This window comes from Oncorhynchus gorbuscha, linkage group LG11 (assembly GCF_021184085.1).
Source record: "Oncorhynchus gorbuscha isolate QuinsamMale2020 ecotype Even-year linkage group LG11, OgorEven_v1.0, whole genome shotgun sequence".
NCBI classification, from domain to species: domain Eukaryota; kingdom Metazoa; phylum Chordata; class Actinopteri; order Salmoniformes; family Salmonidae; genus Oncorhynchus; species Oncorhynchus gorbuscha.
Window position 1 is genome coordinate 75,262,976 of NC_060183.1, and position 13,977 is coordinate 75,276,952.

At 40.1% G+C, this 13,977-nt stretch overlaps 1 protein-coding gene and 1 pseudogene across 2 annotated transcripts; one reads left to right on the forward strand and one right to left on the reverse strand.

Moving 5' to 3' along the window:
- Nucleotides 1-2,768: 2,768 nt before the first annotated feature.
- On the reverse strand, nucleotides 2,769-4,744 carry LOC124047725 (annotated as a pseudogene).
- A 4,069-nt stretch (nucleotides 4,745-8,813) lies between these two features.
- On the forward strand, nucleotides 8,814-13,201 carry lg11h5orf63 (linkage group 11 C5orf63 homolog). 2 transcript variants are annotated; one of them, XM_046368320.1, is made up of 5 exons: nucleotides 8,829-8,865; nucleotides 9,579-9,640; nucleotides 10,385-10,499; nucleotides 10,671-10,727; nucleotides 12,862-13,201. In XM_046368320.1, the coding sequence occupies exons 2-5, from the start codon at nucleotides 9,585-9,587 to the stop codon at nucleotides 13,030-13,032; spliced, it is 399 nt and encodes a 132-aa protein (XP_046224276.1). In that variant the 5' UTR covers nucleotides 8,829-8,865; nucleotides 9,579-9,584; the 3' UTR covers nucleotides 13,033-13,201. The 2 variants fall into 2 exon arrangements, with proteins under 2 accessions (XP_046224277.1, XP_046224276.1); XM_046368321.1 differs by lacking the exon at nucleotides 9,579-9,640 and having other exon boundaries at nucleotides 8,814-8,865.
- The last annotated feature ends 776 nt before the right edge of the window (nucleotides 13,202-13,977 follow it).

A 13,977-nucleotide genomic window follows, 5' to 3' on the forward strand; every position in this document is an offset into this window, starting at 1 on the left:
CTCAAATCAAGGACTAAGGAAAAACAGTCTGCATGAAATATTTATAATCCTCCTCCTGAATAGAGTTTGTCAGTTGTAAACTCACTGAGGGGTGAAATATGCTTTGAAGACCATGTCTCAGGTGCACAATAGAAAATGGCAGTCTTGCCAAACAGTCTTGCCAATCTCGGTAATGGCCCTGGGGACCGTGTCTGGTAACTGTTAGTGGTGAAGGAGGACAGGCTATAGAGGTAGTGGGGGAGTTTACCCAGAAGGGATTTGTATATGAACACTCAAATGTAGCTCTCTGCGCATTTAATGCAAGGTCAAGCCCACCATTTGATACAAGGTGCAATGGTGGATGAGCGACTTGGCATTTGTAACAAAGCACAAGGATGCATGATAGAGTCCAGACTTTGTTGCACAAATGAGGCTTAATAATGTGTGTACATTAAGTCACCACAATCAATGAAAGAAAATTGGCTTGAACAAGCCTTGTAGCGAATTAAAATAAATATATATTTCAGTTTAAGCTTCTTCATAAGATTATCAATCTGAACTTTGTAATACAGTTTCTTGTCCAACCATATACCTAGGTATTTGTAAGATGACACCTTTTTTAATGGAGCTAAAATGGAGCCTGGGGGTACACCTCTAAAAATCTCAAGGAGGCTAGACTTGTAATTCTCAGCATAGATGTATTGTGTTCTGTCTATGAGATACTTTCTAACCAATTGACAGCCACTGAGACCAATGTTATTGAGTCTGGCTAGCAACAGTTTGCTGCAACTAAAGCCAGACTGAACCCCACACATGTTGTTTTCAAGCAGGACTTGATTTAGCTGAGAGTTCACTAGGGATTCAAAGACTTTGACCATGATAGGGAGCTTGGAAATAGGGCAATAGTTATTCACATCTGGTTCTCCACCCTTTAGTAGGAGGTGAACATATGTTGATTTCCACATTTTGGGTGTTAAAGAGTTAATTAATCATTTTTAAATATATTTTTTTAATTCATGCATAATCATTAACAGTTCAATCATGTATAGTGCTTGCAAACGCACACAAACAATGTAAATCTGTCCCTTGGTCTCACCAGGGACAGATTCCACCAGTGTCTGGTTTCTACTCATCTTTAGTTTCACCGTGGAGTCTGTTTGCCCCGGACATTACCACAGCAATGATGTTGCACAGGACGAAAAGTACTGCATTACCAATGTTTGGCATGTAGAATAATGTTTCGCCCCCATCTGTAGAAGAATTAAAACATTTAGAACATTTTCCTCTGTACATTTCTGCAAGACAATGCCTTTTTTAAGGGGAATTGAAAAGGGAAGACTTCCTATTTCTAGAGGCATTTAAAGGTTTGCAGTGGCAGTGATGAGATTGACCGCTCAAGGTATTTAATGAATGTGGATCATTGAAAGTGGTAGTATAGACAACTTCCATGTGACTAGGACACCAACTATCACCACCACCAACCTGCCCAGAGGAATCAGTAGGACTTTTAGATCTATGGAACTGATAGTGAAAGAGAATGTTTACTGTGAATTACAGTCCATAAAAGATCACAGATAAATACATATTTTTTATTATATTTTTGTGATGCCAAAATGGACAAAATGGAAATATTCACACCTTTTATGTGAAAAGTGTCCATCCAATAATAGAATGCTGCTACTTCTACAACCTCAGAGATATGAGAAAGTGGTAATTGTACCGGTCTCCATGATGGTAAATGTTTCTATAACAGAGTCTGAGGAAGTGCCTGTACTCTGTGTGAAAAGGTTTAAGGAGGGTGTTTTTGTGCCCTAAACTCTAGAGTGAAAAACATTGATCTTCATCTTCAGTCCACTATTAGTCAACATTAAGACTTTTCTTCTGGTGACATCAGTGGTCTGTTGTAAATGTCCTCTCCACACAGGAGACATTGCCACCAAGTCAAGACCGATACTGGAGCGTGACGAGGAGTCAGAGACCGGGGCAAGACTGAGACCAGTAAAATGCAAGTCCAATTGAAGACCACGATTGTTATACTGTCAAATCGCCCTCGTAATAAGAGTTAAAATGTCCAGTATTTCTGTGTTCATATTTCAGAAGAACATGTGGATTCTTTAGACATTCAAAATTGTGGAAAAATGCATGTTGAGGACTGTGCCAGACCAGGGGTTGGGTCAAAACATTTACACAGATCAGACACGGACAGAGTAGGATTAGCTCAGTTTCAAAGGTGTTTATTAAAATAATAGTTCAGCACCAATTAGTCCAGTCTGGATAGCCCATCGAGACCTGGCACATGGAGCAGATGGAGCCATCGCCTCGTGATGTATACTCCGTCTGTCACCGGGCCTCGACGAGTCTCCCCCTGGTGGCTGACCTGCTGTACCCCACAGGACAAATAGAGCTACTCTATAAATTATTTAAAAAATGTAAGCCTATGTGTAATCATAGAATTACATACACAATCCCTATTATTTTCATATATGATCTCTGTGGGTCTTTTAGCTTAGAACTAGTAAAGATTTCTCATATCACTTTTAACATGCATTACCTTTTAATGTGGCAGAAATACAAACCACAGAGGTGGGAAGAAGTGGTAACTGTCTATGTCTCTGTGATGGTGAATGTCTCTATGACAACACTGCCTTGGCCTATACTCTGTGTGAAAATGTTTAAGGAGGGTGTTTTTGTGCTGTAAACCTTAGTGTGAAAAACAGAAAATGTTATCTTTCTTCATATCGCCATCCATTTGGAAGAGTAAGTATGAAATACAGCTGAATGAGTGATAATTACCTCATGGTGTCCTTCTCCTTGCTCCCCTCAGGTCCTTGGACTGTGTTGTCAGTCTGAACAGGCTCAGCAGTTGGAGAGAAAGAGGATTGTTCAGTGGTTGGAGCTTGGGTTGCTGTGAGGTAAAAACAACAATGGTATTATGACTGGTGCACCAGAGAGACACAGGGTAGACTGAACTGTAACAATACATTGTGGATGTATTTGTCCAGTTTAATCTTTTGTCCAGTTTATTGTCCAGTTTATTTCATTTACACCAACTTGGAAATTTTGACTTAGTATTCCCAAAAGCTTTGAATCATGTTACAATCATCAAATCAAATCAAATGTATTTATATAGCCCTTCGTACATCAGCTGATATGTCAAAGTGCTGTACAGAAACCCAGCCTAAAACCCCAAACAGCAAGCAATGCAGGTGTAGAAGCACGGTAGCTAGGAAAAACTCCCTAAAAAGCCCAAAACCTAGGAAGAAACCTAGAGAGGAACCAGGCTATGTGGGGTGGCCAGTCCTCTTCTGGCTGTGCTGGGTGGAGATTATAACAGAACATGGCCAAGATGTTAAAATGTTCATAAATGACCAGCATGGTCGTATAATAATAAGGCAGAACAGCAATCCAATTTGTTTTAGATGATCAGCCAGCAAGCCAGGATACACCAGGTTAATACTTAATTCTACAGTATCTGATTGTTCTCTACTCACTGGTCATAGTGGAGGTACTTTGTGTGGTGGTTTGTTGTCTGACAGTGATGTGAACAGGCATCATAAGGGCTCCAACTCCATACCTGTACCAGCCAGTGTTCTCAATCTTCAGTCCACCCTTAGTCACCATTAAGACATTTCTTCTGGGGGCATCAGTGGTCTGCTGTAGGGTCACTGATGTACCATCAAGAGCCGCTGAATTCCTCTCCACACAGGACCCACTGCCACCAATCCTGCACCACCACTTCCTATTTCCAGTGTAGCTACTGTAACAATTTACAGTGACACTCCTTCCTTCAACTCCAGTCACCTCCTGTTGGTCCACATAGTGTTCTGGAGTACCTGAACACAGAGTGGCAGGGTAGCCTTGTGGTTAGAGCGTTGGACTAGTAATCGAAATCCCCAAGCTGACAAGGTATAAGTCTGTTGTTCTGCCCCTGAACAGGCAGTTAACCCACTGTTTCAAGGCTGTCATTGAAAATAAGAATTTGTTCTTAATTGACTTGCCTAGTAAAATAAAAATTAGGTCTTGAGTGATGAAGTATTTTTTTGTAACAAATATCATAATGTATAGAGAACAGAAAGTAGACATATACCAACTTGACCAACTTTCCTCATGTCAACTTGATCAATAGTAGTGATAGCAGTAAATGAAACCAGAACACCAGTCATGTAATCATTTGGATGAGTTGCAGCGATCTTACCAGGAGTGACAGATAGGTAGAACCTTTCTATCTAGACATTTTGTCCACCATTGATCTCCACAACACACCAGTAACGTACAGATTCCTCTGGCTCCAGATCAGTCATGGTCACAGTGATTGTTTGCTGGTTGATGTCATCAGAGATTGAGGACTTATCTATGCTCTTGGGAGGGTCAGCAGGTACAACAGGGGAGCAACTATACAAATGATCTCCTTTACACAGGTATTTCACATGGGTTTTGTATTTCTGAACATAGTGACATGGGATGGTGGTGGAGTCTCTTGTCTGTCCAGACACACGATAAGTAACTGTAGACAGAACAGAAAACACATTAGATTGAAATCCAACCGAATTCTCACAACAGAAAAATGACATTCCATCTGGACTCTAACACACATAATACAGGAAGTGTTATTGATAAGACAAGCTACTGCTCCTGTCTTCAGAGTTTCAGCATGTGTCCAGTCCCAGTACCTGACATCAACTTCAGCACTTCATAGAAACATGTTACCCTTACCTGAGAGTCTGGAGAAGATGAGGAGGAGGGAGAGGGAGAGATGAGAATCCATTTCTGGGTATATGTCTCTGTATGTTATATGGTACCAATGCACAATGTGTGTGTCAAGGACCAAGGCCCCAAATCGAATGACTGAACTTCCTAATATCTATAAGGCTCACACAAGATAGTATGAATTTCTGTGGAGCAGGTGGTCTTTATTTGGCCTGTATTTTAGTGTCAACAGTTCCAAACAGTGTATTTGTAAAACAAACAGAACCAATGATCATAATAGTGCCAAATTATGGGACAAATTCTTTCCCTTCTTGTAGTTTCTCCTAAGGAGCTGGTTCATAGTAGCTCCCATTCATCTCCACAGTCATTCGTTGCGTGAAGCAAAGCGACGATCACAGATTCTTCCACCAACGTCGTTTCATCCTGAAGTGTGTTTTGTCTGCTGGAAAACATTTATCTGTCCTCTGCTTGACATTCTGTTGACGTGCCTGGAAGAATGATCGACACCCTAAGCAACACAGTATACAGAGAAAATAGCCATCTTTTAGCAAAGTTAAAACAGCAAGAGGGAGGAACTTTCATACTAATTAATAGGCTCCTCTTCATTGGGCTAAGATTAGACTACATTTCCCATAATGTAACAGTGTTGATGCGCAGACCCCATCTATAGTGAATTGTGGCCACATTCAGTGAGGTAGGCTGTTTCTGGATACTGTTTAAGGAGGGTCATGTTCACTATGCATCAAATTATATTTTGGGGGGCTTGTCCAATGAAGAAATATGTTTTGTTCGTTTACAGTTTGTCTACGGTGTGTCTTACTGAACACGACCCAGGATAATTCATTTTGTAATACTCCAGCACATTAGTACATTCAAAGAGACCTTTGCCAAGACATTCAATAGTAGCATGGTCCAAAGTAGTGTATTTGGACCATTCTCTCTCTGTGTCTGTCTGTTTCACTGAAGCAGTAACTTACATGACGTGTCTTCACTGTCAACCGATACGGGTGGCTCACGAGGCAACATGACAATCTGCTGTATTGGCCTCAAGCAGTTCTAATGCCACGTGACATGGACAGAGAGGACAAGACAGAGAACAGTTATCTCCATTACCAACATCTTCAACCAGATACACTGAAATCAACATTACAAACCATGTGCATTTGTGAGAATGTGAGAAATATAAATTGTGACACTATACTTCAGAGAATTTTATTTCAATGTTTTTCCAGTGTTCTCCCATAACAAGTAGGCTCCTATATTATATTTGTCTAATTATGATCTACAAGAGAGAGCAGAGGACAGAGTGGTTGCCCATCTCCTCAAAGTGTATGACTAGGTCCTTGAAGGCATCCTCACAGTATAGGTTGCTTGCCCAGTGTCAGACGGCATCCAAGAATGTGTGTAGGTCTTCCACCTACAGTGTGAAATATAGAGGGACTTGTGTGAACCCTGAACCGTTAAGCTACCTCATGTCCTTGAGAAATGCATTGAGTCCTTTCCGATTTAAAGCCTGCCATGAAACATAAATTGAAAATATGTCACATTTATAATCTTGCATTCATGATATTGAGTTTCATGTGCTGTTGCTTTTAAAATCCTATAGATGGTAGTACAGTTTAGCACAGAGCCTTACAGAATAGACAGCACTGAATTTTCACATCCTGTGTAGTGGCATTTTCTCTCTGCTGGACCATAGCTCATCTTATTCTTCCATCTGGTTAAGAAGCTGCTCTCAAACCTTCAGCTCTGGATAGACAACACACTTTCACTCTCAAATAAGAGAATCAAAATAAAAAATGTGCACACCTGAAGTGTCAGGTTGGGAAAAGTGAAAACTAGAATGGGTGCTCCTGCACACAGTGCAGAGAGAACATTAATAAACATGTAATGTTCCGGTCAAAGAGACCTTTCATTAGCAGCCTAAGACATGCATTAGCAGCCTAAGACATTCATTAGCAGCCTAAGACATTCATTAGCAGCCTAAGACATTCATTAGCAGCCTAAGACATTCATTAGCAGCCTAAGACATTCATTAGCAGCCTAAGACATTCATTAGCAGCCTAAGACATTCATTAGCAGCCTAAGACATTCATTAGCAGCCTAAGACATGCATTAGCATCCTAAGACATGCATTAGCAGCCTAAGACATTCATTAGCAGCCTAAGACATTCATTAGCAGCCTAAGACATGCATTAGCATCCTAAGACATGCATTAGCAGCCTAAGACATGCATTAGCATCCTAAGACATGCATTAGCAGCCTAAGACATTCATTAGCAGCCTAAGACATGCATTAGCAGCCTAAGACATTCATTAGCAGCCTAAGACATGCATTAGCAGCCTAAGACATGCATTAGCATCCTAAGACATGCATTAGCAGCCTAAGACATGCATTAGCATCCTAAGACATGCATTAGCAGCCTAAGACATTCATTAGCAGCCTAAGACATGCATTAGCAGCCTAAGACATTCATTAGCAGCCTAAGACATTCATTAGCAGCCTAAGACATGCATTAGCATCCTAAGACATGCATTAGCAGCCTAAGACATGCATTAGCATCCTAAGACATGCATTAGCAGCCTAAGACATTCATTAGCAGCCTAAGACATGCATTAGCATCCTAAGACATGCATTAGCAGCCTAAGACATTCATTAGCAGCCTAAGACATTCATTAGCAGCCTAAGACATTCATTAGCAGCCTAAATATTATGTTTGGCAAAGAGGCCTACAGGAGACACAACCAAACCTCATACTGCTAAAAGACGGACATAAGTTCTGCAGTTGTGGACATATATTATGTCAACTTTAAGTAAAAAAAAAAATATGTCTGCCTCTCGCCTCACGATACATGTTCATAACATTTGAAATGACTGTCCATGCACACCTGGGTGTAAATTAGTCATTGATGAGAATTATTCCATATTGCACGAATGAATAGTCTATGGCTACATGTGTAATCTGTAAAGGCACAATCAAATGACAACTGTCCTAGTCTGTTGTCCTAGTAACATAATGGATACAGGTGATGATGAAGGTGGAAAGGTTTAAAATGTTTCATCAGATCAATATACATTGTGTTATATTACTCTACTCCTTTAAAAGCAGCAGGCTTTGGAGAGCTAAATCCCTCGCTCACACAGTTTGAGAGCCGCGCTGTCTTGTCCTCCATGACACTGGCAGTGGCTGCATGCTCTCAGCAGCCAAACAAACTCCATGCTGTGCATTAGTAGTCTCGAAAACCCAACCTGACTGGTCACTGTTGCCTAGAGTCAGGTTTTCCATACTAGTGGATTAGCCGCACCAAATCATTGGTTATTTGTTTCAGATTGTTGTATTTACGCTGAGGTTGGATTCAGTGTGGCACACCTTGATCATCCAATCCCAAAATAACTGCATAAAGACTGGTCTGGTTACATAATAACTTACATTATGCTATGCTTTATCTTGGCCAGGTCGCAGTTGCAAATGAGAACTTGTTCTCAACTAGCCTACCTTGTTAAATAAAGTGAAATAAAAAATATAAATAAATAAATGAGGTGTTATTAAGCTACTGACTCTTTGACATTTTTACTAAATGTAGTACATGTGTAGTAAGGTAAAAGCGTGTTTGTGTGAGTGTCAAATGATGGGGCTTGACTTCGCTTAGTTGTCAACATTCAAAAGGTCTTTGTTATTATTATTATATATTTCAGTGCAGACAGTGAGCCTTCAGCTGACATATTTTCAATACCAGGATTGTTTTGAGGGGGTTTACATACCATATGAATATCTAGGATATAGGTCATCACTGTAAAATAGTATTATTTGTTAATACTATATAATGCAAGTAATACCCATTTCCAAATTATGTCCATTATCAATATTGATTGGAAAAGAAATGCACTGCAAATTAAGTTTTGTCATATACAAAAGGCTAAACACTTGCTACTATTTAACAAATGGGCACCCATCTATCTGACTGTCATTTGTCATTTTATGAATGGATACTTTGTAACCGCTGATTGTACACGTTTCCACAATAATGCCGCGTGTAGGTTTAACTTTATTTGATGGACAGAAAATTGTCCAATAGTGGCACTCCCTTGAACAGGAAGTAAAATCACAGTCAACCAATAGGTATCACCTACATTTGCGTTCCTTTTTCCTCTTTGTCACGCCTGGTTGTCCTCTCATAGGTGAGATATTTCATAACTCTACTCTTTTACACAAATAACTCAAATACTGCCAGGCTTTTGACGTGCGTACATTTTTATACTGGATAAAAACATTTCATAGAGAAACATAAACATAGATACAGCGGTAGGTTTATTTACTACCTCAAGGCACGGGTCTACGCTAAAAATACACTTTGCAGCCAAACAGGAGAGCGACATCCTACGCAATCGGCGCTACAGTTTTTAAAAATTAGTTGATTTCTGACAGATTTACCCAGTGTTTTATGTGGAGAAATTTGAGAGGAAATATAGCTGCCTTAATACTCTGGTCACCCTTCACAATGCAAAGAGAGGTCATTATAGCAATCGATATGCTTTTGAAATACAAGAATTATCTGAATGTCTGTAGCCCTAATATTTTTGACATGTGTATATACAGTATATATGATAGTATAAATACCTCACATGTGACTAGTAATAAGACTAAGCAATTAGCCAATTAAAATGTTTATCTGACTCCATAAAGATGATTTAGCAATATGGAAGAACAATATATTTGAGTTACACTAATAAGCAATCAATAAATGTCTGAGAATGGAATCCTAAATACAAGTGTATTTAATTACTTTGGAAAATGAAGGGATTACATACAAGACATCAAGCTTAAGTTATAAAGCATTAACAAGCATTACAAGGCATTCAATGCTGGACCATAGCTAATTTTCTTCCATCAGGTTAAGATGCAGCTCACCAACCTTCAGCTCTGGACAGACAACACACTTTCACTCAGAAATAAGTGAGTAGAAAAAAAAGACGCACAGGTCACAGGTTGGGAAAAGTGAAAACTAGAATGGGTGCTCCAGCACACAGTGCAGAGAGAACATTAATAAACATGTAACATTCCGGTCAAAGAGACCTTTCATTAGCAGCCTAAGACAAGTATTTCATCACTTGTCTAATTAATGTTAAGACCATTATTATTTTTCTTGATCCGCATTTGAGCTAACTCAAGAATACGAGATTCCCTCAACTTAAAAAGGTCTGTAGCTGGCACCTTATTCATTACATAGGATGTGTATTCATTATATATCAGGGAATCTAATGGAATAAATCATCTAAACTTCCTACGGACCCACGGATGCAAATATGAAGGATACCACCTGAACCGGACATTCCGAGTAATCAAGAATACTCCTAAGTATCCAATCGCCGTTTACCGAACTTCCAAAGTTATCAAAATAATCCACAATTTCCTAATGATATATAATAATAATAATAATATATGCCATTTAGCAGACGCTTTTATCCAAAGCGACTTACAGTCATGTGTGCATACATTCTACGTATGGGTGGTCCCGGGGATCGAACCCACTACCCTGGCGTTACAAGCGCCATGCTCTATCACGTTGGGGTCACCATTTACTGTAGTGGGCATTGTACTTGTGTACCTGGACCATTTGTCATGCAACTCCAGGTAACAGAGAGCATATAAAGTAGTGCCAAGCCTACATGTCTGATGCAGTAATTGTCTACTTTGCAGACAGACAATGCATTTGGTCTTGCCGAGGACTCTCCACAGGACAAAGAGTTCTGCTCATCTGCTTAGAAGACTCTTCTCCCAAAAGTACTTACCTACTTTAACGCTTTTTACCAAGGTAATGTGAATTGTCGAGTAATGTAAATTAAATCAGATAATATTCATATTTTTAATTAATAATGTTCATATTAGTGGTTTTGCTTGACACATTTTTCTGTGTGCTTTTTATAGGCAAAGTGACGAATGCATTAGTTAGCACTACTGATATATGTATTTAACAATTTTCCAGGATCCATGCCCATTGTGTGATGAAGCAAAAGAAGTCCTTGAACCATACAAACACAGGGTGAGGTTATGTTTCTCAGAAAAATGCACCTTAAATGTTTGCTGAACAATTGGATAAGTGTCTGCTAAATGGCACCTTGACTTTTTCCACATTTTATTACATTACAGCCTGTTTCAAAAATGGATTAAATTGTTTTTCCCCCCTCATCAATCTATACACAATACCCCATAATGACAAAGTACATATCCATAAGTATTCAAATCCTTTGCTATGAGACTTGAAATTAAGCTCAGGTGCATCCTGTTTCCATTGATCATCCTTGAGATGTTTCTACAACTTGGTTGGATTCCACCTGTGGTAAATTAAATTGATTGGACATGATTTCGAAAGGCATACACCTGTCTATATAAGGTCCCACAGTTGACAGTGCATGTCAATGCAAAAACCAAGCTATGAGGTCGAGGGAATTGTCCTTAGAGAGTCGAGACAGGATTGTGTCGAGGCACATTGCTGCAGCATTGAAGGTCCCCAAGAACACAGTGGCCGACATCATTCTTAAATGGAAGAAGTTTGGAACCACCAAGACTCTTCCTAGAGCTGGCTGCCCTGCCCAACCAATCAATCGGGGGAGAAGGGCCTTGGTCAGGGAGGTGACCAAGAACCCAATGGTCACTTTGACAGAACTCAAGAGTTCCTCTGTGGAAATGTGAGAACCTTACAGAAGGACAACCATCTCTGCAGCACTCCACCATTCAGGCCTTTATGGTAGAGTGGCCAGACGGAAGCCACGCCTCAGTAAAAGGCACATGACAGCCTGCTTGGAGTTTGCCAAAGGTCATCTGAAGAAGGACTCCCAGACCATAAGAAACAAGATTATCGGGTCTGATGAAACCAAGATTGAACTCTTTGGCCTAAATGCCAAGCGGAACGTCTGGAGGAAACCTGGCACCATCCCTATGGTGAGGGATGTTTTTCAGCAGCAAGGAACTGGGACATTAGTCAGGATCGAGGGAAAGATAAATGGATCAAAGTACAGAGAGATCCTTGATGAAAACCTGCTCCAGAGCGCTAAGGACCTCAGACTGGGGTGAAGGTTCACCTTCCAACAGGGCAATGACCCTAAGCAAACAGCCAAGACAATGCAGGAGTGGCTTTGGGACAAGTATCTGAATGTCCTTGAGTGGCCCAGCCAGAGCCCGGACTTGAACCCGATCGAACTTCTCTGGAGAGACCTGAAAATAGCTGTGCAGCGATGCTCCCAATCCAACCTGACAGAGCTTGAGAGGATCTGCAGAGAAGAATGGGAGAAACTCCCCAAATACAGGTGTGCCAAGCTTGTAGCGTCATACCCAAGAAGACTCGATGCTGTAATTGCTGCCAAAGGTACTTCAACAAAGTACTGAGTATAGGGTCTGAATACCTATTTAAATGTGATATTTTGGGAATTAAAAAAAACAAACATTTTCAAACATTTCAAAATACCTTTTTTTGCTTTGTCATTATGGGGTATTGTGTGTAGATTGAAAAGGAAAGAAAACAATTTAATCAATTTTAGAGTAAGGCTGTAACGTACCAAAATGTGTAAAAAGTAAAGTGGTCTGAATACTTTCCGAATGCACTGAGTGTACAAAACATTAAGAACACCTGCTCTTTCCATGACATAGACTGACCAGGTTATTCCAGGTGAAAGCAATGATCCCTTATTGATGTCACTTGTTAAATCCACTTAAATCAGTGTACATGAAAGGCAGTAGACAGGTTAAAGAAGGATTTGTACGCTTTGAGACATGGATTGTGTATGTGTGAATGGGCAAGACAAAAGATTGAAGTTCCTTTGAACGGGGTATGGTAGTATGTACCATGTGCCCTGGTTTGTGTCAAGAACGGCAACACTGCTGGGCTTTTTACGCTCAACAGTTTCCTGTGTATAGCGAGAATGGTCCACCACCCAAAGGACATCCAGCCAACTTGACGCAACTGTGGGAAGCATAGTAGTTACCATGTGCCAGCTTCTCTGTGGAACGCTGGACACATTGGAGAGTCCAGGCCCCGACGAATTGAGGCTGTTCTGAGGGCAAAAAGGGGGCGGTGCAACTCCATATTCGGAAGATGTGTCTAATGTTTGGTATACACAGTGTATTATGAAAAGGTCAATTTACTAATGAATGTCTTCTCTTATTTCTGTTATTTACAGTATATTTTTCTGCAGGTAGATATCACACTGCCGGAGAACAAAATTTGGTGGGACAGATACAAATACGACATCCCAGTCTTCCATCTGAATGGACAGTTTCTAATGATGCACAGAGTTAGCACTTCACTCCTGGAGAAACGGTTGGCTGAAGTGGATGAAGAACAACAATAAAATGACTTTGCAATAGAGTAGCCTTCTTAAAGCTAGAATCCAGGTCACCCCACCTGTGTTTTGGTAAAGAGCTGAGGGATGGGCACTATAACCACGCTCAAATTCATGGACAGAGATATGGATGCAAGGTCAAACCATGCATGATATTAAAATGATAGTTTTAACCATTTTTTTTGGGCTATTCAGTGTTTGTTTGCATTTACATTGTTTACAATTATTGGGAGTAAACTAAGCTTCTATTTTGGGTTCTCATGGAGTGTGACTGTTGAACAAAGCTCATGAGGCATTTATAAGTTATATTCTTCAAAAATTAATGTATATATATATCATTATTTTATAGGTCCAAAAATGAAAGTAGGAACTAAGCATTCCATCTTTAAATATACAGTTAAGGCCTACTTGCTCCCGAGTGGCCCAGCATCATCCTGGTTTGGCTGGGGTAGGCCGTCATTTAAAATAAGAATTTGTTCCTAACTGACTTGCCTAGTTAAATAACAATTATATGTACAGTTGAAGTCGGAAGTTTACATACACCTTAGCCAAATACATTTAAACTCAGTTTTTCACAATTCCTGACATTTAATCCTAGTAAGAATTCCCTATTTTAAGTCAGTTAGGATCACCACTTTATTTAAAGAATGTGAAATGTCAGAATAATAGTTGAGAGAATGATTTATTTCAGCTTTTATTTCTTTCATCACATTCTCAGTGGGTCAGAAGTTTACATACACTCAATTAGTATTTTGTAGCATTGCCTTTAAATTGTTTAACTTGGGTCAAACGTTTCGGGTAGCCTTCCACAAGCGTCCCACAATAAGTTGGGTACATTTTGGCCCATTCCTCCTGACAGAGCTGGTGAAACTGAATCAGGTTTGTAGGGCCTCCTTGCTCGCACACGCTTTTTCAATTCTGTCCACACATTTTCTATGGGATTGAGGTCAGGGC